The 21,923-nt window shown below is 54.5% G+C and overlaps 8 protein-coding genes across 8 annotated transcripts; 3 read left to right on the plus strand and 5 right to left on the minus strand.

Moving 5' to 3' along the window:
- Positions 1-1,330: 1,330 nt before the first annotated feature.
- Positions 1,331-2,153, plus strand: PG985_011005 (uncharacterized protein; the record flags this gene model as incomplete). Its single annotated transcript, XM_066830772.1, has 4 exons — positions 1,331-1,709; positions 1,775-1,845; positions 1,906-2,007; positions 2,061-2,153. The coding sequence occupies 4 exons, from the start codon at positions 1,331-1,333 to the stop codon at positions 2,151-2,153; spliced, it is 645 nt and encodes a 214-aa protein (XP_066681454.1).
- A 225-nt stretch (positions 2,154-2,378) lies between these two features.
- On the minus strand, positions 2,379-3,083 carry PG985_011006 (uncharacterized protein; the record flags this gene model as incomplete). The annotated part of the gene is made up of 1 exon (XM_066830773.1): positions 2,379-3,083. The coding sequence occupies one exon, from the start codon at positions 3,081-3,083 to the stop codon at positions 2,379-2,381; it is 705 nt and encodes a 234-aa protein (XP_066681455.1).
- Positions 3,084-5,864: 2,781 nt separating this feature from the next.
- On the plus strand, positions 5,865-6,164 carry PG985_011007 (uncharacterized protein; the record flags this gene model as incomplete). The annotated part of the gene is made up of 1 exon (XM_066830774.1): positions 5,865-6,164. One exon carries the CDS (start codon positions 5,865-5,867, stop codon positions 6,162-6,164), a length of 300 nt encoding a protein of 99 aa, XP_066681456.1.
- Positions 6,165-6,465: 301 nt separating this feature from the next.
- Positions 6,466-7,717, plus strand: PG985_011008 (hybrid NRPS/PKS enzyme; the record flags this gene model as incomplete). The annotated part of the gene is made up of 2 exons (XM_066830775.1): positions 6,466-7,070; positions 7,222-7,717. 2 exons carry the CDS (start codon positions 6,466-6,468, stop codon positions 7,715-7,717), a joined length of 1,101 nt encoding a protein of 366 aa, XP_066681457.1.
- Positions 7,718-8,250: 533 nt separating this feature from the next.
- Positions 8,251-9,744, minus strand: PG985_011009 (uncharacterized protein; the record flags this gene model as incomplete). Its single annotated transcript, XM_066830776.1, has 1 exon — positions 8,251-9,744. One exon carries the CDS (start codon positions 9,742-9,744, stop codon positions 8,251-8,253), a length of 1,494 nt encoding a protein of 497 aa, XP_066681458.1.
- Positions 9,745-10,453: 709 nt separating this feature from the next.
- On the minus strand, positions 10,454-12,326 carry PG985_011010 (uncharacterized protein; the record flags this gene model as incomplete). Its single annotated transcript, XM_066830777.1, has 5 exons — positions 10,454-11,077; positions 11,179-11,215; positions 11,274-11,694; positions 11,755-11,994; positions 12,059-12,326. The coding sequence occupies 5 exons, from the start codon at positions 12,324-12,326 to the stop codon at positions 10,454-10,456; spliced, it is 1,590 nt and encodes a 529-aa protein (XP_066681459.1).
- A 1,111-nt stretch (positions 12,327-13,437) lies between these two features.
- PG985_011011 (S-adenosyl-L-methionine-dependent methyltransferase) lies at positions 13,438-14,352 on the minus strand (the record flags this gene model as incomplete). The annotated part of the gene is made up of 1 exon (XM_066830778.1): positions 13,438-14,352. The coding sequence occupies one exon, from the start codon at positions 14,350-14,352 to the stop codon at positions 13,438-13,440; it is 915 nt and encodes a 304-aa protein (XP_066681460.1).
- A 1,381-nt stretch (positions 14,353-15,733) lies between these two features.
- Positions 15,734-18,459, minus strand: PG985_011012 (chitin synthase I; the record flags this gene model as incomplete). The annotated part of the gene is made up of 2 exons (XM_066830779.1): positions 15,734-16,442; positions 16,508-18,459. 2 exons carry the CDS (start codon positions 18,457-18,459, stop codon positions 15,734-15,736), a joined length of 2,661 nt encoding a protein of 886 aa, XP_066681461.1.
- Between the last annotated feature and the right edge of the window lie 3,464 nt (positions 18,460-21,923).

Below are 21,923 nucleotides of genomic sequence, written 5' to 3' on the forward strand. Positions count from 1 at the left end.
AACAGAGAGCGGCTCAATGAATTTGTACTCCGAACCCGGGCGCCGCGACACCGGTGTGTTGGCTAAGGATATCGCCATCACCGACGAATGCACAACCCCTGGATGAGGCCGCTGTCTCGGTCAAGTTTCATGGCGCTATGGGGAACGGCATTGCTTGGTTAAATGAGTCATATCTCGACTTCTGTAATTATGCCACGGGATCGCACTGCGGAGCTGATCTGGTGTGCGCGTATGATGGCCCGAAATGTAACGTATTCAATGTCATTGAGTGTATGAACCCTCGCGACCAGATACGGTCTGTCTTAATGCAAGCCATGACTCCGTTTTAGAACGCAAGAGGCGGTAATGGGTGGATGAGGGGAGAAATAGGTAAAGGGCTTTGACCGTCGGCGGCTATTAATTCCACAATGCCAGGCTCAGAATAGGACTGCTTCGCTTCCATAGAAACATTCGAATCTTATCATGTCTAGTTTTGTCTGCTCGCCTGATACTCTGTACGACTTTCCCTCTGAACTAACCTTCGCATGAATCCAAGTTGAAAGGGGCCAGGGTCCAGGCGGGACTCAGTCATTGACACTCAATGCCCGCCTTTGGCAACGAGAGTCAAACATGTCGTCAGAAGAGGCGCAGTGAATGAGATTCCAGCAGGCTGGCTCGGGTGATCGGGATGACTCGCATGAAGGGTTCCCAGATATGGCTAATGTCAGGTGTCTGCGAACCGGTGAGATTGCGGCTGGCTCAAAAAGCAAAAGCACACACCTCGTGTCGCGTTATTGTACCACCCCCTTTTCAGCCACTAAGTGCGGTCTGCCATTGTCACCGTGAGATCTATTGGTCGGCTGATATGTAGGCATGCCACACCCCCGAAGTAGCTGGGCAATCTCCGTGGGGAAGAAACTGGTGAGCTGGCAAACACTTGGTCCTACTCACCGAAACCCCATCTGGGAGAGGGTTCCCCAGAGTTGCTGATGGCGTTCAATCCATTCTGCTACTACCATGGAAGCAGCGAGCTTCCCAGTTTCTCATGCTGCTGCCTTCCCAGGAGGCTTGCATACGATCCATGACATCTGCGCAGTTGCGAAGACAGATGTCAGCATCGCCCTCCTTGCAAGGCAGAATCTGAAAATGTCTCTCAATGCCACAAAAGGCGGCAGAGCCTCATGGCCAGTACTATCTCACGGCGGGCTCCTTGTACCAGGCTGCATCTTCGTGTATTTAAGTGGCCTGTACCCACTCTGCAGCCTCACGCCATGAAGCGCTCGTCAGGCCGTAGGCAATCCAAGAAAGTGTCCAACCAATTATCTAGATAGGACACGAGTACCCTTCAGTCATGTGTCGTTTCCTGATCCAGCACCACATTTACCACAGTTGCAAACTTGCAAACTACGAACCTGAGCGCAATCGGGCCAAACGTGCATCAGGCACCGAAGGTACTGCCGAGCAGGAGCCAGTCGGCAACCAGACCCCGGTCATATCGGGCGCGTACCCCAATCTTCCATTCTTCGACAAGCTGCGCGGCAAAGTCAGGAATAACGGCGAAGTCAACGAGGATGCCGAAGTCGGAAATACACCCTTGAGGCAACCAGCACCTACTAAAGACGAACACACACATCATCGACTTGTGAAAACGATCGTCGTCCAATGCCCTGAAGCGCGAAGCCACCCCAATTCCCGCGAAAATGCTGAGAACGGACATTGTCCAGGGGGAGGTGGGAACATATAGGGGATGCTGACGATTTCGCGGTTACAACGAACGCCGAAAAGTCCTGCCCAGTCTGTGTGGCTATCGAAAAAGCAGAGGAGAAGGCATTGCAGATAACTGAAATCGTTGGTTTTGACTATACTGTAAACTGACCTAATTTGTTGAGTTTCCTGAGCCGTAATAAGCTGATCTCGAATCACCAGGTAAATGCCGCTGCTCGCGCTGGTGACAATACGCAGCAGCTAAGCCGCGATACGCAAGGCAACACAGACCTCAACCCGGATCAACGTCGGTCTCGCCATCACGTAAGTCATCCCTATTACCTCTCTAAAAGCCTTTAATTCAAAACTGCTAACAGTCTATCACCAGCACCAGAAAGGAAATGGGAGCAGGGAACACCCGTACGAGCACGGCTCTCCAAAGCCAAAAAGAACAGCAACGGGAGGGGTAAAAGATGGGAAGAAGCACAAGAGTGACGATGGGGATGGTAAGAAGAAGAAAAAGCGGAATGTAAGCTGAGGCAAATATACCGTGCCCATTTATGTTGAGTGTGGTTGACAATTAGCTTACAGCACCAACATGCGGATCCCGAATCTTGCACGGTCGTTTGATTAGAGAAGTATTTAGTCAGATGGGCTCATACATAATGTACATGGTATTAGGTGGTACAGAGTGTTTAGTTTCGCAATTTCATAGAATTGAAAAACTTGTGTAGCAAGGACGGTTTGTCTGTTTCCCTGTTGGTCTTGCCTTCACTGTTGCGATATTCTTCCTTGGAACGGTGTTGATCAATCGTCTTGTCCACCGAACGGTCGCGGTGGCGTCTTCTCTTCCTATCATGAGTCCGGCTTTGCGAAGAGCGACTGGACTTGGACGTCGCCACTGACCTCGAACGTTTCTTGTGGTTTGATGATTTACTCGTCTTGGCGGCACCTTTCCTTTGACCGGAATCCTGCTCTTCGGTCTGGCATTCGTGCCGGACCTTGGTCTTCTTTTCGGTATAACGTATTTCCTTGGCCAACACCTCGACTACCTCCTCGGCGCTCTTGAAACCCCGGGGTTTCCTCACATGCCAGCAGCGATCGATCGCTTCGGCAATACACGGGGCTTCGCGCTTCAACTCATCTAGCGAAGGGAATTCCTTTCGGAAGAAATTGCGCTGCACGTGCTTGGAAGGGAGGTCGTGGTATGGGAGGTGCCCTGTCGCCATCTCGTACATGGCGCAGCCTAGCGCAAACAGGTCGGAGGCTCGGTCGGGCTCGTCGACGTTCGACAGGCGACATCGGACATCATAGATAACGAGAGCTCGGAAATCGCTGCCCTCGATACAGGAGCCTGAAAAGTCGGCAAGTTTCAGGTTGTCACGCCGGTCGAGGAGCATGTTGTGGCATCCAACTTTTGGAAGACTTGCATCAGAACAGGGAGAGACCAATGGGAGACAGCACGGAGAGATAAACTGATAAACTGATAAACTGACCATCGGCTTGTATGACGTTGTGTTGGTGGATGTATGATAGACCTTGCGCGGCTTGATGTGCCCAGCGGCCGACCTGGACCAGAGATTCCCTCGAAATACTGCCGTCTCCTTGGCGCATCTGCTGCAATCGATCGCGTACTGACCCCGTGCATCTCTCCAGAAGGATCCCGGACGGGTGGTCGGGCTCAGGGCAAGAAACGATACGGTTCGATTCTTTCCCAAGGCACCGATAAATTTCGCGTTCCTGCGCAATGGCTTGGAGTCCGAAGGGCGACGGGATGGGCACCTTGACTACCCGGAAATCGTCCACAGCAAAGACTAGCGCCGTTGCGCCGTGTCCGACACTCTGGAGGCCGTATATACTACCGTCCCATGGATTCTGTGATGGCTTCGCCGGCTTCGGCATGGCAATCTCTGTCGACGGATCTTGTCCAGTACATTAAAGCGGAAAGAGGGAATCTCCAGCGTCCTGTGTTTCCGTTGAAATCAAGTAGCAACCGAGAAGCCCACCAGTCTCGGATGATACCAATGCGTAGTCTCGCAAGTATGCCGATAAAGGATCACACGTCCATGGACCTGGATAATCTGACAGCAAATGGCGGCAGGCGTATGTTTCCGGCAACATACGGTATTATTATCATCATCACGAGTTGAACGACCACATCAGAACCGAAAACTCGGACTGGCGATTCGCTCTGCGTATAAAGACTCAGCGGACTGTACCAAGTGCCGATTGAAAGGATGCTACCGGACCCCGATGAAAAGGGGGTGGTGGGTAACAGGAATTCAAAGGGATGAATCCTCATATCATTCCCAATTTCCACCTCCCTCTGAAGGAGGTCGGTGTCGGCAGGCTGAATGGTCTCGAGCGGGGACGACTGCACACCATCTCACACAGCATGCTTCGCTGCTTCGCACCGAGTCTCAGAACTCGGTGTAAAAGGTCGGTATCCAATTGGTTGGGACATTATGTGACTGGAACATTGGCGTTCAGCTGCAATAATCGACTTTTGATCACCCGCTTCCTCTCCACACGAGGGGTAAGCTTAGAAAAGCCGGCATGATGCCACCGGCGACTGGGTTGCTCAGCTGCAAGCCAAAGTCCTGCAGATCATCCGATTCGCATAAGGGCTGAGGACAAAAGGAACCTCTCGGAAATTGAGAAACGAGTTGGGGACAATAGTAAAACTGCACCGCGGCTGTTGGGTAGCCACCATTATTGCGGAATGAAGATGTCCATGTGGATGTCGTGAAGTGACTTTGATACCCATCCCGTAAGTGACTGGTACAGCAGGCGCAAATATCGTATTCAGCCAGGCTGAATGAACTACATAGGCTGCCCAAGAACGCCGTGCGTGAGAAATGTATGCACTTTTCTCCAATTAATTGCTTTCTTTGATTAGATTGCATGCCGGTCTCAGGATGTCAGAGACCGGCGTCCAGTCGGCCAGCTTGAAAGAAAAGTAGGAGAAGGAAGCGTTCCTTTGAAGTGTCAGCCACCGGTGATCTTTTAAATTACTGTCTAAAGTACTTCCAGGTAATTAGTGGATGCCTCAGGACACACAGCAGGCATAAAATGGAATGGGCCGCCACTAACGCAGCTGACCATTAATCGTGCCAGCAGATAGCATAGCAAAATTTGAACCTCGCAATATTCAACCAAAAATTAAGAACAATAACAATAAATCTATCTTGACATATGTTTACTTTTTACTGGGTTGGAAGGATTTGAGCTCCTTGTGTTTTGGCGCAAGGGCTTGATCTTAGTGCAGTGGTCAGTGCCATTAACAGGGTGGGATGCTGCTGGCTGCTTCACGCCGCCGTTCTCACCGGTCAGCGCCCTGACCATCTGGGGTATTACGGCACGCTTCCACTCACGGTATCTAGATCTGGGGACAGAACAACTAATGCTCAATCAAGAAGATTCGACATAAGACTCTATTGGTTCTTTTCTCAATCTTATACAAGTTACAGGTTGCAGTACGGCTGCGTATCAAGCTCTAGCAACAACACCTCTCCCATAGCATTTAGGCATGGCGTGGAAACGTGGAGCTTCCAGGTATTGCTTGAGAAAGAGATAGGGCACAGCACATCGGACAGATCATCAATGAAGCATGCTCCGAAGCCGTGTTCGGAAAAGGTTGAAGAAAATCGCAGCGATATTATCAAGTGCAACCCATGGTTTGTTGCCCCAGTCTGCTGAGTAGAACACTTTTCGTAAGGGTAGCTGTCGGTGCTGAACCTCGCCGCCACTGGACGGAAAGGGCCGGCGACCAAGGACAATCTATAGTTGGGTGAGGCCTTTCTTCATTAGATGCGGTATTACCATCTTCTGACTGTGTCAAGCGGCTGTAGCCCTGATACATTGCCGGTTACACGACGTAAGGCTGAGTCGACGGACCACTCTCAAAGGACGTAAGTAACCCTGTGAACTGTTTCCATGCTGCGCCAGTGAGAATGGCCATCTTATGTGTAGGGAATGAGAAACCTCACCACCGTGGTAGACCACGTGTGTAGTGTGGAAAAGGGGCATTGAGGTGTTGCCATTGCCTGGTCATCGTAGCTAGGAAATAGTCACACACTCGCTCACTAATAGAAGACGGGCAGATACAAATGTTCCCGCTTTTTACGATTACATGCCCTGTGTCCCATATCGTATCATGATGGGTCAGCGAGGTAGGTGGAATGTACTCGCTGCAGCTAATCCGTGAGGGGCGACACCCCTTGGCGAAAAGGTGCTGGCTGGCGGATGGGACCGACGTCTTGGAGGGAATCTGGTCCAAGTGGCCAGGAAGCGTGGATCTCGAGAGCGTGCGACGCGTGGGCGAGAATATGCTCGACTGCCTCAAGAGGATGGAGTCGCTGCTCGAGGTCCTCATGCAGGATGACCTGTTGACCCGCCTCTACAGCGAGGGCCGCGGTCTCGTCGAGGTCAATCAAGGCATGGCGGGTGTCCTGGACCAGATCGCCCACAAACTGCCCTAGGCTAAATACATAGAGATTGGGGCTGGTACCGGATCTGCGGTGAGTTCCGCCGTCTTGTTCCTTTCCCTGAGCAGTATGTCCTAATTAATAGCCCGCCAGACCGACATCGTCTTCCAAACCATCGGCCACGCCTTCCACACCGACACCTTCACCGACATCTCCCCCGCCGTCTTCGGCGGCGCAGCCGAGCGCTTCCGCGCCTTCCGCGCCAAGACCCTCTCCCGGACCCCCGACGTGGAGAAGGACGTCGATAACCCAGGGGTTCCCGAAGCACGGCTACGACGTCGTCGTCGCGTCCAACATGCTGCACGCCACGGCCCGCATCGCCGAGACCCTGAGGAACGCCCGTACCCTGCTGAAGCCTGGCGGTTTCTTGTTGCTGGTCGAGATCACGGGCTTCGAGGTCCTGCGCACGACGTTCTGCTTCGGCGGGCTGCCGGGCTGGTGGCTGGGCGCCGGCGAGGGGCGCCGGCTGCACCCGGCCATGGCGGCCGAGGCGTGGCACGGGGCGCTCCTGGAAACCAGCTTCTCGGGCGTGGACCTGGTGTTTCACGGCCTGCCCGACTTTCGTCAGCACTGCATGTCCTTCGTAATGGCCAGCCAGGCGGTCAACGACACCGTCCAGCGGCTGAAGGCGCTACAGGCGCTGATCGTGACGGCCCGCAACGTGCTGATGGCGGCTCGGATCGGTTCTGAATACGCCACCGACAAGGACATCGACTGGGAAGCAGAGACGGCTTATCCAAATAGTATCCTTTCTGTTTTGGAAACGATCCCCAGACGCCCCAGGACTCCGACCAACAAGAATTTGCAGGTGCTGCTGACCGGCGCCGCCAGTGTCCTTGGAAACGCCGTCCTCCACGCGCTCCTGAAAGACGCCGCCGTCGCCGGATCCACTGTATCACCGTTACGCCTGACGACGAACCCCAGATCCCCACCTACCACGAGAACATCGTCACCTACCCCGGCACCCTCTCCTCCCCATCCCTGGGCCTCAGCCCTTCCGAGTGCGCCGCCCTCCAGTCCCGCGTCGACGTCGTTATCCGCGCCGGGTCAGCAAGCGGTTCCTGCACAAGCTGACGGAGAAACTGTCACAAGAATCTGACCATGGCGGCAATGGCTTTACGGTCGAGGTCCACCGCCCCTGCCTCTTCTCCGGCGACCGCGCCCCGCCCTCGGACGCGCTGAACGGGGTGCTGCGCTACACCCGCCTTATGTGGACCATTCCCCGCTTCGCGCGCGTCGAGGGATACGTCGACATCAAGCACGTGGACGAGATCGCGTCCGATATCGCCCTCGCCTCTATCAACGAAGGTAAGGGGAAGGCGAGCATACGATACCGCCACCACTCGAGCGGCCGCGATGTGACGCTCGAGGAGTGGCCGGCTTACATGAAGGAGCTATACGGGGAGCCGTTTGAGGTGCTGGACCTGCCGGTCTGGATTGCGCGGGCGCGGGGGCTCGGGATTCATCCGCTTATTGCGACGTGTTTGGAGGGGGTGGGGGAAAAGGAGATGGGGCTGTTTCCGTATCTGGGGGAGGAGGCTTCGTAGTTGATGGGACATATTGGAATTGTGCGGATAGGACTTGATGAATGGGCGGGGATGAAGGTCTCTACACTCTATTAAGTTTCGATGTCTTCTTTTCTCAGGTTTTCTTCCTTTTCATGTTTTCTGTATTGCCTCTCCAACTTATTTAATTACATTGATGGGGTGCTATGCCTTTGAACCAAAGTGGAAACACGGTAATAGAATATATTGTTAACCCGTTGGCCGGGTTTTCGAACTCACAAAATGTGGGAGGCAAAAGGGGTAACTCAGGCTGGAGCTGTTGTCGTTCTAACCATAATACTCGGATAGGTTGAAGCATAGCTTATTTGGATCATTATCTTAAAAGATAAATGATGATCACTTATGCTACCCCTAAGCTACCATTAGCCACAACGGTGTGCCCATTCCAGAAGTTACCTACATGTGGTAAGACCAGAGAGTACCCCAACCTAACTACAAGCCCAGCTGCTGACCCCTTTCTTTTATTGCACTGCGTGCGTTATGAAGGCTTTCCCTCAGCCCCTTCTTGTTCCTTGTTAACGACCACCCTTCCAAGCCCGCCCCGCCCGAAACGGCTCCGGAAACCACCCCGGCGCCTCCCCGTCCGACATCATCATCTCCACCAACGCCTCCGCGCTGCGAAACGCCCACGCCATCCCGTGCCCATTCATGCAAACCGACGCCCACAGCCCCGCCCCCCCCGGCACCGCCCCCACCACGGGCAGCCCGTCGGGCGTGTAACAAACGATGCCCGTCCAGTCGGCCACGACCCGCTCGTTCGTCGCGCCCCAGTTCGCGTGCCCGTACGTGACGCGCCCGACGCCATGCAGGTACGTGGCGATGGCCTCGTTGATGACGGAGTCGTCCGTCAGGTTCCGCTCGCGCGTCGGCGACAGGCCCTGCCCGCCCCCGTAGACCACGTCGCCCGCCCCGACGTCGCCCGGCTGGCGGGCGATGATGTAGTCGCCGCTGCCGCCCGGGAAGTCGGAGTAGCCGTTGCTGCGCTGGAAGACGGGGTTGTCGGTGGTGTCGGCGGCCGGGCGCACGGCGGCGGCTTGGTTGCGGCCGGGTTCCAGGAAGTGGGTGGCGGCGAGGCCGGGGTGCAGGGCGGGGGTGAAGCCGTTGGTGGCCAAGACTACTTTGGTGCCGCGGACGGTGCCGCGGTCTGTCTTGACTTCCCATTGGGTGGTGTCTTCGGCGGATGGTTCCGATACTTGGGTCAGCTGCAGCGCCATCGTGTGTGTCTGCAGGTTGAGTCCCTTCTCGAGGCCAAGCTCCAGCATGGCACACACGGTCAGGTACGGGTTCTGCGTGTGGCCGGCATACTTGACCGCACCCAGAATCTCGGGCCACTGCCAGTAATCCCTCGCCTCCTGGCCGCGGAGGACGGTCCGGGGGTTATTCTGGGGCACGTCATCGGGTCGGCGCTTTGCCAGCTCGTGCTGAAACTCGACGATCTCGGCCGCCTTCTCGAACGCTTCTTGAGTGTAGTAAATATCCGCCGTCTCGACATTCTGCCACCCGTTGGAGACGTTGTGGCTGTGCACGAAGTCGCGTACATCGTTCACGCAGTCCTGCTCCAGATTGGCGATCTTCAAAGCTTCGTCCTCGCCATACAAGTCGACCCACTGCTTGATCTTCTTGCCATAGTCGCCCGTCTTGCAGTGGCCGCCGTTGCGTCCCGATGCACCAGATGCGGCGGTGCGGGCCTCGAGCATCAGCACGGACAAGCTAGGGTCTCGGCTCAGCAGCTTGAAGGCGGTGGCCGCACCGGACATGCCGGAGCCAATGATGACATAATCGAACACCTGATCAGTAGGGAGATCTGGGGTGGAGCGGTGATTGGCGATGCGGTGCGGAGGGTCTTGCCAGTACGACTTGGTGGGGTTTGGGTGAGGGAAGCCATCAAGATGAGGCAATGTGGTGTTAGTCAAAGGGGAGCGGGCCTCAATTGCGATGGTGGCAGACCAAGCCGTTGGCAGAAGCAGTAAGCCTGCCCCAAATGTATTGATCAAGGGCGATGACCGCATGATGGAGATGGTTCTGATTTCCTTTTCGAACTGTGAAATTGAACGTGAGACGATCCGCTGTTTACTTTCTGCTATGTGAAAAATATACGGACTCCTGGGTAAACAAGTCCTTCTATACGATATCAAAGCCGAGGTCAACTCCTCTTGCGTGCATCACATTACGTAGCATATCATTGTCGGGTGCTCCGATCCTGAGATACCCCTCGTGCTGCAGGTGTTGATTGCAACCCCGGGGTTGATATATGTCTCCAACTGGGGACACTTGGCCAGCGAACTCGCTCAAGAAAGGGGTCGTCAATTGGCAAAAGAATGTTGTATGCGGCTCCACTCGGCTGCCTTTACGGCCTTGGCTGCTTGGCCCCTTTCCTGTTAACCGTTTACCCCGCCGGGTTTCGCCATATCCGGATGTAAACTGGTGGAGATGGAGATAGGACGGGGCGCTCCGGCGTGCTTCTTCTTGGTTTAATGTTGGATTCCCTATTCGGCAACTCTCAGGGTACTCAGTTCATACCGTTCCCCAGTTTAGATCGAGGTAGCCAATGACACGGAAGCTTCTTTGTATTACTATCTTTTTCTTCTCCGTTGTACACGTATATACTCGCCAAATTCACTATCCTGTATGGCTCTTAAGTACATCAGGAAAGCCACTTTATGCAAATAAATAACAAGCTCATAATACGCACCAAGCCCTTTGAGGGTTTTTGGACTTTTAAGCGATGGCGGGCGTTTCCGTGTTCAAAGCTTCCGGCCCAACCGGCCCTCTCGACCCCTTATCTCCGTCTTCTGACCCCTTCCTACCCGCCCGGATGCGCGCGTCCCTGCCCTGGAGGTACTGCATCAGAAACGCCATCAGGACGAGCACGACGCCCATGACGGCGGTGGCGACGAAGGCGGCGTGGAAGCGGGGCGCGTAGGCCGTCTTCCATAGCTGGTTGGTCCACCAGATGTTGTTCACATAAGAGAAAACGTTGGAGAAGGCGGTCAGGAACCCGCGCATCTCGTGGTCGTCGGGCATGAGGTCCGGGAACCACGAGTAGTAGATGCCGGGCACCCCCGACGACGTCCAGGCCGTGTACATGGCGAAGTACTTGAGGCCCTTGCTGGGGAAGTCCCAGACGGCCAGGATGATGCAGGCGACGACGGAGCCCGCCTGCAGGGCGATGAGGGCCTCGATGCGCCGGCCCCGGAGGAGCGGCGAGTCCGACAGCATGCCTGCGGCGACTTGCGTCACGAAGCCGACGGCGGCTTGGCCCGTCGGGAGCACGTTGACGCGGTAGACGCTCTCGCCCTCGGACTTGAGCCAGAGGGCCATGAAGGGTTGAGCATTGGGATGCTAACGGAAAAGCGTCAGAGTAACTCCTCAGTCAAAGGAGCTGGATCAAGAGGCATAGCAGAGAATGAAAATGAAAAGGCAACGATGAAGAACTGGCTTACACTGGTTTGTACGAAGAAATAACCCAAAGAGAGGACCCTATGTCCCGTGTTAGCTCAGCATCCATGCAATTCTTAGGATAGTTTGCAGGACATACCAAAACTGCCATGTCAACACGATCCTAAACAGCTTCTTGCGGTCCCAAGCCGCCGCGCCCAGGGGCTTGTACCCGTCCTCGACCAGTCGCCGGCTCGCGTAGGCGGCCTCGTCCTCGGTCAGGTAGAAGGCGCGCGTGGTCTCGGGGAAGTCCGGGTTGAAGAAGTAGCCGATGACGCCGACGGGCAGGCTGATGATGCCGCACACGATGAACAGCCACTGCCAGCCCGAGTGGCCCAGGGCGCCGTCGAGGCCCTGGTACACGCCGGCCTGCAGGTAGCCCGAGAACATGTGCGACAGCGAGGCCGTCGAGTAGAAGAGGGTCACCCGTTTTGCCCGCTCGTCCTTCTTGTACCAGCTGGCGATCAGGTAGATGATGCAGGGGAAGAAGGCGCCCTCGCACAGGCCGACGAGGAAGCGCACTGGTTAAAGCATGAGTACCAAAATCGACTTCGAGCGCATGCGGGGTGGTTTCGACTTACTGGCATACAGCTGAGGCACGGTCTTGATGGCCGCAGAGGTGAAGGTGAAGATGGCCCAGAGAACCTCGAGGGTGGGAATGACATACGACGGCCGGAGCTTGGAAACGAGAATGACGGTCGGCAGTTGTGAGATGACGTATCCGGCCGTGAAGACGTTGGATGCGTAGGTGAGCTCGCTGCCTTCCATGTGCAGCGCCTCCTTCATGCCCGAGACGTAGGCATTGTTGATGTTGGCCTGGTCTGTATGTTTGCCCCCCCGTCAACATGCAAGTCTGTATTTTGCAGGTTTCAGTCGTATACGTACCGAGATTTTTGCAGAAGTATCCCAGGCATGTGTAGCTCAGGAGGTAGGCGTCCAGCTTCAGCAAGAACTTCTTCTCGTGCTCGGGCTTGTCCGGGTCATCCCAGATATGCCGCCGGATGGTCTTCCAGAACCCCCGCTTCAGGGGCGGAGAGTCCGCTGAGCGCACTGATTCACCTTCTGTTGGTGTACTGGCCACAGCTTCCCGGCCAAAGCCCTTCGAGCTGCTCGGCCGCGTGTCGACATCCTTTCCAAATTCGTGGCTTTCCATTGTCTCTGGCTACCAGTGAAGAAGAAAATGGACATAAAGCGTAATTTCAAGCCAAGTTACAATCCAAACAAGCATTTTATCAAACATTGTCGGTTTTGTGATGACGTGACTTGGTTATCTCCCAAATCGATGGTGCAATAATGCAGACATATTGCACATCGAACCTCTGGACCGAATTGGCCAATGACAACCCCAACTACTGACCCCACGGTTGTGGATTCCTGTCCCGAGACTCCAGGGGCAATTCCCAAAGAAGTAGCTGAGAATGCCATACCATTCGGGCCAAATGCCATCCAAGTCGAGTTTGGGGGTTGGACCCGCAGATTCTTTCGGATGGCGTGCTTCATAGTCTACCAGATATCGTGCGGGGGCTGTGCCGGGCCTCCGACGGCCAATCGCTGTCGCTGCCGTTAAATATCGCGAGTAGTTTATATCCTGAATGCAGATTAAGGCTTTTCCTGTTTCCTTGTCCTTTGGATTACATAAGGATTGTAGTAACTCGTGCATAGATAGGGGGCCTGTATTGCTTCAGCTAGGTTTTGATGTGACCACCTCCAAATGGACAGCCATAGCTATACGGAGTATATTTGACTACTGACAACCACGTCACGAGGCATGAACTGTTCTTGGATATATCAAGTTGGGAATATCGTGTCGACGATCGCTATCATTCACGCGTCAAGTCCTGTTGTCGGTATGTACTTCAGGAACAACTAAACTTACCAAGCACAGTTGGCGACTACAAAGTATGTCACAGACCGATACCACTAGATTCCTCACCATGGCACTTAATAATGATCAGATCATTTCAGATGCATTTAAGATCTTCAAAACATTGTGTAAGACTCATTTCGCTAACCTGTGAAGTGAGAAACCCCGTTCTACCACCATTCAATGTGCTTCTACGCATTCCCTTACTGTACAATTTGAAAACCAGAACTTAGTTAAGTATCAGAGGTAAGACTAGGTATGAAAAGGAATAACAAATAGGAAAGAGGTGAGTGGGTTGGTGTTTAACCGAACACAATAAGAGACGCGTGGCCGTGCCGTTGGTTACCGGCCCGACTCCCAAACAAGACATGTATCTGCTTCAAACTCTCTCCCCCGCAACTCATCTCTTCCAGACCTTGAACCCCATAAAGTAAGGAAACACGCTCTCCGTAACCCCATAATTCCGATCCCGGCGCATCTGGTCGACCTCGCCCTCCCCGCCGTCCCGAACGCCCCACTCCCAGCTCTTGACCACGTCGAACCCCGCCGCCGTCAGGGCGTTGAGGTACGAGGAGACGGTCCGGTGCTGCTTCTGGACGTCGGCCCCGAGCCACGTCTTGACTCGCTCGCCCTCGGCCATGTAGTCCCGCAGCGGCCACACGGCCTTGCCGTCCCCGTCCGCGGGGTTGCTCAGCAGTGCCGGCACCTTGACCTTGGGCGCCGTCGCCATTGGGTGCTCGATCGAGAAGAAGAGGAACGCGCCGGGGGCCAGGCAGTCGCTGATCTCGTCGAGGATGCCCCGGAGGTCGGCGAGGTAGTGCAGCGACAGCGAACAGAACGCGACCTGGAACTTCTGCGGCTTCTTCCCCTCTTCCAATGAGGAGGACGACGAAGACAACACCGCCGCCTCCAGCGCCCCCTTCTGGTTCAGATCCGCGCGGACAAAGTCCACCTCGGCGCCCTCAGCCGGCACGGCGTCAGCGCCCTCGCTGCCGCGCGACTCCAGCAGGTAGGCGCGGTGCAGCTCCGTGACCTCACGGGCACGCTCGAGCTGGGCGGCCGAGGCGTCGACGCCGCGGCAGACGGCGGCGCCGCGGGCGCTGGCCCAGCGGCAGAACCAGCCGTCGCCGCAGCCGAGGTCGAGGACGCGCTTGCCCTGCAGGGACGGGAGCAGCTCATGCAGCGTCGCCATGTCCGGGACCCCCGCCTGCTGGGTCTCGGGGCGGTTCTCGCGGAGCTCGGCGTACTTGGCGTAGAAGGCCGGGTCGCTGTCGTAGATGTTTTGGGAGACGGTGGTGAGGGGCGAGGGGGCCATGATGACGGTGTTGATGATGGCGATGATGGTAGAAAGGGGCAGGGGTTATAAATGGGGATGTATATGTATGCGATGAGTGAAGTCGGATTGAGAGTAAGTATGCGTATGATGAGTACGAATGGCCGTCGTTGGAACCAGACGATCTCGTCGCTATTTATTTGAATCTTGGCCGGTTACGCGACCCAAAATGTATCAATTACACAGGATCGATATCTTGGCTCAGTTGCTCTCTCCTCAAGGCAGGAATCGACAGTTCCTAACTTCCCCGAAAGAATTGGTCGACTGACAGCCTGGTGTCAGGAGATATGCGCGCCCCCCCCCCCCCCGAAGCTGTACGAAGGAACTCCGCGTCCTCCGGTGGGAGGAGGGCGAACAAGGCGGGGGAAACAAGGCCTGGAGCGAAGAGGCAAAAGGTGTCATTTGTTGGCCTGCCTGCATGCATGCAAAAAGGCCGGCACGGAAGCATTTTGCCAATGGCTTGCGAGTTTATTGCTGCATCAATGCATCAGCTGCAGCACCTTTCACAGTTCGCTGCTTTGCGCCCCTTAGAAAAATGGGCTGTTCGAGCCGCACCTGCCCCCTAAAAGCAAGTAAGCAATGAGCGACACAACCCGGGGTCCGCCGATATGCTGCGAAACCAGGCCATATGTGGGTGAGACGCAGCTGAGTTTGGCCGCATCTGGGTGCTTGCAGATTAACCCCTCACTTTCACAAGGACGGAGCCGAGTTGGGGAAACAAGCATTCCGGGGAATTCAACAAAACGGGGAAACGAACGATTGTTGGATGCTTGACAGGCAGAATAACTTAGGTCGAGGCACGACGATGGATATCACATGGGGCAACGCAATGTTCCCAGAGGCACAAGATGCGGAGGTATCAAAAGAACATTGACCAAGAAGCATGTTCGCGTTGTCATAACGCTTTATCTCCTGAATCTATAAAATCTGAAATCGTTCTTCATGAAAAGAGTAATGACATGAATGAATACCGGGTATATGAATAATAAGGAGACCATCGTCGTCTCCAAACCTCAGCTAAATCAACAACAAAACCACCCGCTGCCGCGTAAGAGCATCAGCGCACGCACGGCGCACGCCCGTCACCTTTCCTCGTAGCGTACATGGGTCCATCCTCCAACACATCGCCCCCATCTCGTCGAGCAGCCACTTAGATCCCTCTTATATCGAAGACGCGCAGTATACCCAGAACACCGGAACAGCCCATGAATGATGGCATCATAACCGCAATGACAGCCACGGAGACGATCGTTATCCGGGATGCAAAAGAAAAAGAAGAAAAACAAAAACACAAGGGTTGCTGCCCGGCCCAGAAGGGGATTGTTGCACAGGAATACCGAGACCCCAACAAAGACTGGATCGTTTACACGCCTCTGAACATGCGCACAATCAAGAACCAGAGGGCGCCAATGAACTTGAAGGCGCTCAGGAAGGCCACACTCCACAAAATGATGGTCATGTACAATGTAGCACGCTTGTCCTCGTTGGCAGCTGCCGCATCGGGGCTCAGTCTCTCCAGACCAGCCGTACTCAACACCAGTGCGCATAGTCCGAAGTTTGTTATCATCCAGACCAATACGACTAGCGTTCGGATCCATCGGTAGTAGTCAAGCTGCTTCTCGGCTCTGTCGTGGTCCGTAGGGGGCTTCTTGACAGGAACAAACTTCTTGTTGAAGACAGCCAGCTCGCGCTCATACGAAGCGTTCAAATCACCCTCGTCTGGCAAGTCAGTCTTACCCTTGCCATCCTTGGTGTCGACCGTTGGCAGCGATTCGGCACCGTCGTCACCCTTCGTACCCCATGAGATATCGTGGGTGTTGCAGAAGGCGTAGACGTTCATGACATTAACGTAGGCAGGCGACAACAGGATGTACTGAAACATGGATGTAATCATGTGCCAAGGATCGAACATAAGGAGCGAGGCAACAAGCCACAATCCGTACGTCGCCATGGTCGAGATGATCAGAGACGCGAAGACCTTGTTCTTGATCAGATCGCTGGGGTCGAAGCCGTCTTTGACCTGCGCTCGGATGGCTTGAACAGCAATGAAGACGGCGGCGAACATGAGGTATCTAAGCAGATTGATGTCAGTGCGAGTCCGCCAAACTAGGGGCGATGGGGAAGAAAAAAAACTTACGCCATAATGATGGCCCAGAAGATGACCATGGCACCATAGAGCTTGCCAGAACCAGAGGGTCGATTACCAAGCGAAAGGACGAAACAGGATATGAGCGAGACACCGTAGAACCACGTAAATACAACGCCGAGGATTGTGCCGGTGGTAGACAGCAAGTCCTTGTCGCCCAAACTCGTAGTAAGAATCTTGAAGACGAGGAAGAAGTTACCAATGGCGAACCAAGCGAAGATCATGTTGATGGTCTGGAAGATGAACTCCAAGAAGAACATCAGCTTGCGAAGGAGAGAGTGGTCGGAGCGGAAGAACTGGTAGAAGTGGGCAATGGCGTAGATGGCGGCGAAGAAGGAACCGTTGAGCCAACGTCGGCGCTGGAGAATGAGTTCTGTGACAGTATCTGGCACATCAGTCTCTCCCGTCGCCGACTTCACGTACTGCAGGATCCAATGGCAGTTTCGCTTCGTGACAAGCTCGAAACAAAGAATACGGTCCTCGGCAAGGTACATGTTGGACTCGAAGACACCGGCATCAGAACCCTCGAGCGTCTCACCCTTGAAGTACTTCTCCAAAGGACCCTGGCCATTCTTGTCATTCTGCAAAGCCACATAGCGGTAGGCCGAGAAGGCACCGGGCAACACAGAAATGAAACCAAACGCAGACTCCAGAGGCTTGTCCAGGATGTTACTCATCTTGTATTCGAAGTTTTGCGTCGCGACCAGGGGGTTGATGAGATGCCTGCCACCGGTACCCAACATGGCTTTGATTTCACCACAAGCGCCAGCGCACATGGGCTCGAGATCAAAGGCTTTCCACAAGTGGTAGATGGAAGTGCCTCCGGGCTTGGTACCCGCATCGAGCAGAACGCAGATGTTGGGGTCCAGAACGCGGCCAAAGGCCTGGAAGAACCATCGATGAGAGTTGATCTTCTTCTGGTTCTTTTCCTTCAAACAGAACAGGAGTTGAACTGGCTGTTTCTTCGGAATGAGTTGCACAACGTCGTTCTTGATGGTCATGCCAACCTGAGTGGTATACTCGTAGATATGCGACGTGACATCCTTTCCGTTGACCTGCTGCTTGGCGATACCATCCTGGTAGACACCCATACCGGCGAGCAGGGCTCGGGTACGGGGGTTGATTTTACCACGTCCGTCGCTAACAACGCACACCACGATCTTCTTCCAGGCATCGGGACCCCACGTCTTGCTTTCCTTGCGACTGCACATGTACTCAATGTTCTTCAGAACACCAATCATGGTACGCGCGAACAAGATGTCATCCTCGTTGTACATGGTAATAACAACGAACAACTCGGTGTGACGCGGCTTGCTGAACAGCTTCTGGCGCAGGGTGAAATTCTCGTTGTAGAAATCGTTGGGGTCGCAAGTGGCGGCTGTGTACCGCATATGGGTGAATTCATCACGTTCGCCGTGAGGGAGCTGGTTCAGCAGCCTCGGAGGTATGGGACAATCAAGAACCAAGTTACCGCGGTACAGCAAGACCTGCTTGACCGTCTTCCAGCGCTTCAGGTTGCCACCACCACCTTGCTGGGGTTCGTCCTTGTAGGGCTCCGGCATGCCACCGTGTGCGTACGAATCATTCTGCTGCAGCATAGGTCGCTGATCATTAAGCTCGTATCCCTGGTGTTCGTCGTAAGGTGTCACTCCCGGTGAAGACTCGTAGGGCTGGTTATAGTACTGGTCGTGGTGTGCCTCTGGGTTGACTGCGTATTCGGATCCGCCGTACCCTGGGGCCTGGCCATAGCCGCTCTGCGAGAAGTTGTCTACCGAATGCGCCGCATTCAGAGGTAAACGGTCGCTGGGTGTGTATCTGCCCGGACCACCAGCCGGGGGGAGATCGAGCGCCGAGTGTGAAGGTGGAGGCGGTCCGCCGTAAGGCACATCGTCGAGCTGATAGCCATGTTGGAGCGGATGCCCTGGTGAGGGCGTCCGGTGCATTCTGTTATCCATGGTAGGATCGTAGTAACCGTCGTCGGCTAGCAAAGAAGAGTATTAGAGAGTGTCTGGAACCGGCAGAGCTGTGTTGTTATGTTCAGATGCTTTTCGCACTCTGATAACGTTTTGGGTTGGTTGGTTGCCTGCACCACTTGAGACGCGCAACTCTCTTTGGTCGTCCGGTTGGGGTCTCGCGCGAAGATCACAAGGCACAGCCCCTGAGAGAAAGTATAGACAGTGAAGGGGGCGAGAAGAAGGGAAAGTAGTGAGGTTGCTACTTGGAGGATCCGAAGGCAAAAGAAGGTAGTGAAAGAATAGCTACACGTAGAATGGATGGGGCAAGTAACGGCCCAAGCCCAGTGTAATTTACAGCAACGACGGGTACTGGCTAAGGCCCCCTGATCTCGGCGCATTCAAGGTGGCAATAGCAGTGGTTGAGGCACTGATAGGGAGGGCACGATACCTGAGAAAGGCAGAGGGGGGCACAGGCAAAGGAGAAGGGGGGTCGAGAGGTCATTGACGATGAAACAGCCGACTTACCTAGGCGATTATACGACATGGTTGTTAGTTATATCCCTGCCACCCCTAATGTTTGGGAAAAGAAGGTCGGAGTAGTGGAGGTGGAATGGATGGCCGGTAATGTAGCAACGTCCAGTGAGACAGCCGGAAACGGGCGACCGGTCGGGTGTACAGCGCGTGAACGAGTCGCCAAATGGACCCAAGGTTCGTGCTTGAGATAGATGTTGGAGATACTGGAATGTGCCAATGTGGAGGAGAGTTTGGTTGGTGATCGCAAGTGGCTGTGGTTCATGCGCAACTTTGTCGCTGGGTTCAGGTTGGAATGGGATTTCGACTTCTTGTTTCGCGTCTCTCCCGACCCTTGACCCTGGAGAATCCAGTCCAGTCCAATGCAATTCAGTCAAAAGTCCTTGACACCGACAGAGTTGGTAGCAGGAAATAGTGCGCCGAACTCTGAGCGTCGCGCCGTCGTCGTCGTCGTCGTCGTCGGGCGTTTCGATGCGACTTGGTAAGTTATGTACGGGCCAACTTTGTGCCTTTTCGCCAAGATGCAATGCAAGTGCAAGTGCACAAAGTAAATTGTTCGGGAGTCTTGCGTCGTCTCGTATCTCTTTCAGGGGAGGGGCGGCGGACCAAGCAAGTGCAGAACAAAGGAACAAGTTCAGGTTCGAGGGTAGTCGAAACGAACGGGGGAGGGCTCGTGAAGAAAGCCGGCAGAGTCGCTGTAGCGGGTGTTGACTTGATTGACTGAAGGTGTTGTGTTGCTGTGGCAGAATAATTTGGGGCGGCGGGTTTCACAGTGATGAAAGGAGACATGGGGGTCCCCTCCTACCAATGCCCACTGCCTGCCCACTGCCCTCTTCCGCTCGCAAGTACCCAGCACAAGGACTGCGATTGACCCTTGATTTACAGCGCTAGCGTCCTGCCGTTTCAAGATTTCGAAGCAGGCGCAGCACAAGCCATGTGCCCACCAGTGCCCCCCCCAGCGCCCCGCCGAAAACAGCAGTGTCCCCCTGTCCCGACTGAGCAGCTCAAGACACCAAGACACACCCAAGATACTTCGCATATCGGTTGTTCAATCACCGTTCTTTTACCGTAAGCAGTATTTCTAGGTTCTCCAAGAACAGTCCCAGGCTGAGCTGGATTTTACGAGCTATGTAGTAGAAGGTCTTTGACTGTTCATAATTTCTCGATAGTGGGGAGGTAGATATCGAGAGCGCGTATTTTGTTTTTTTTGAGGAGCACAAGCCGGCGTCAAAGCTACTCTTGATTGGGTAAGTATGATTCGGAGCCTTTCTTTAGGGTGTCACCCAATCTCCAGGAAAACTGGGCGCCCAGTAAGTCAGTCCCCATCAACACGTTGCCGACAACCCGTCGCAAATGACGTCGCTGTCGAAGAGGAATGCTGCAATCAGGAACCGCCATTCGTCGGCCGGTAGTTGACTCTTGACGATCGCGTTCGCTCGCCGCCAATGCATTGATGATTCGCCGTAGTGGACTGACACACACAGGCTCCGTAGAACAACTCGACGACGGTTCGCAGAACAACGAATGAATTAAACGAACGTTTGCTTTTTTGGCTTTCCAGCTGCGGCTGCTGTTCCTTCCCGCCACGCAGCCGCCCAGAGACCTCAGCGCCCCTTACTGGTCCCATTCTTGTACCACGACGTTATTTCACCGACGCTGTGTGTAATATAATGTCCCCGCAACACATTGTATCACTGCTACATGGCAAATGGCAACGGCTGAACGACGGCTTATCCATACAATCACGTATATTCGTTTGTCGGATCATAATTTACCAGGTAGCTTTTTGCATCGCTAGCAGAGTTCAACGGTCGGTCTGTGGCCTATTGAGATTATTATCGTGGCGGGTGGAAACGAGACCCTTTGCCATCCAACAAGCCTATCATGTGAATACGCTTCAGAGGGAGCAGCCAAACAGCATCGGCTGCAGCTCCTTACTGCGCGCTCACCCCAACCCCCCTGGCAGCTAGGCACTCGGCGGCAGCATCGTCGTAACCTCCTCGGTGCAGTATTCGTGTCAAGTCAGCAGTGCTGTCAGCAGCGTTACGAAGACGCCCTCTTTTTGCGGGTTTGCCTACACTCAGCCGCGCAAGGCGATCTGGGGGGAACCCCTGATTGACAGGTGCTAAAAACAAAAATAGCAACCCACCAAAAGCTTGTGGCTGCCTCCTGTTCGTAACACACTTGCCACAGTCGCACAGCTCAGCCACACTCCGCGAATCACGGGCTTGGCCTGCATGAACGGCGTAAGGCAAATCGTCACTGCGTCGTTGGGGTTGGGTCTCGAGCTGGGAGTTGTTCTACAACAAACGATGCACTCCACGATTCGAGGTTATGCTGCTGCTAGAACATTTCCACGTCCCCCCCAGTTTTCTTCGGGCAGTCTTTTGATTTCCGGCACTCTGCTGAAAAGGGCGAGACCCATAGCATATCAGGTTACTTTCAAACCTTGACAGAACTCAAAAAGGCAGGCACCAACTCTAACTTGACCAGGATCAGCCAGGCCAAGGTCACGTGAAAAAGGCCCTGGGCTTGGAGCATGTCCGACCTGTATGTCCAGGTAGGTAATTGTTTAATTACCTCTCATGCGGTATATTCCGGCGGCGATGGGATTGCAATGTCATTTAGCAGTTGGGCCTGTTATGTCCGTCTGGCAAAGCCTTCGAGCAGGTAAATCAAGTTGTGTGAAGCTTTTGCCCAGCCTGATGATGGAGGTTACCAAGAATGTTACCAGGACACTTACTTGGTCATACAGACCCCAATGATGCCCAGCAGCTGCATCCAAGTGGCTTCCCCTTTCTTAGAAAATAACTATCCCCGGATTATATCCCGGAAACGTCGTCTTGTTCACGCATTTACCTCTTGCGGGTGACGGCACCCAAATATGTACGATGTAGCAGTACAAGTACTGTAGCTGAACT

This window comes from Apiospora marii, assembly GCF_038362585.1.
Source record: "Apiospora marii strain CBS 49790 chromosome Unknown utg000007l_segment0_segment0, whole genome shotgun sequence".
Lineage (NCBI taxonomy): Eukaryota > Fungi > Ascomycota > Sordariomycetes > Amphisphaeriales > Apiosporaceae > Apiospora > Apiospora marii.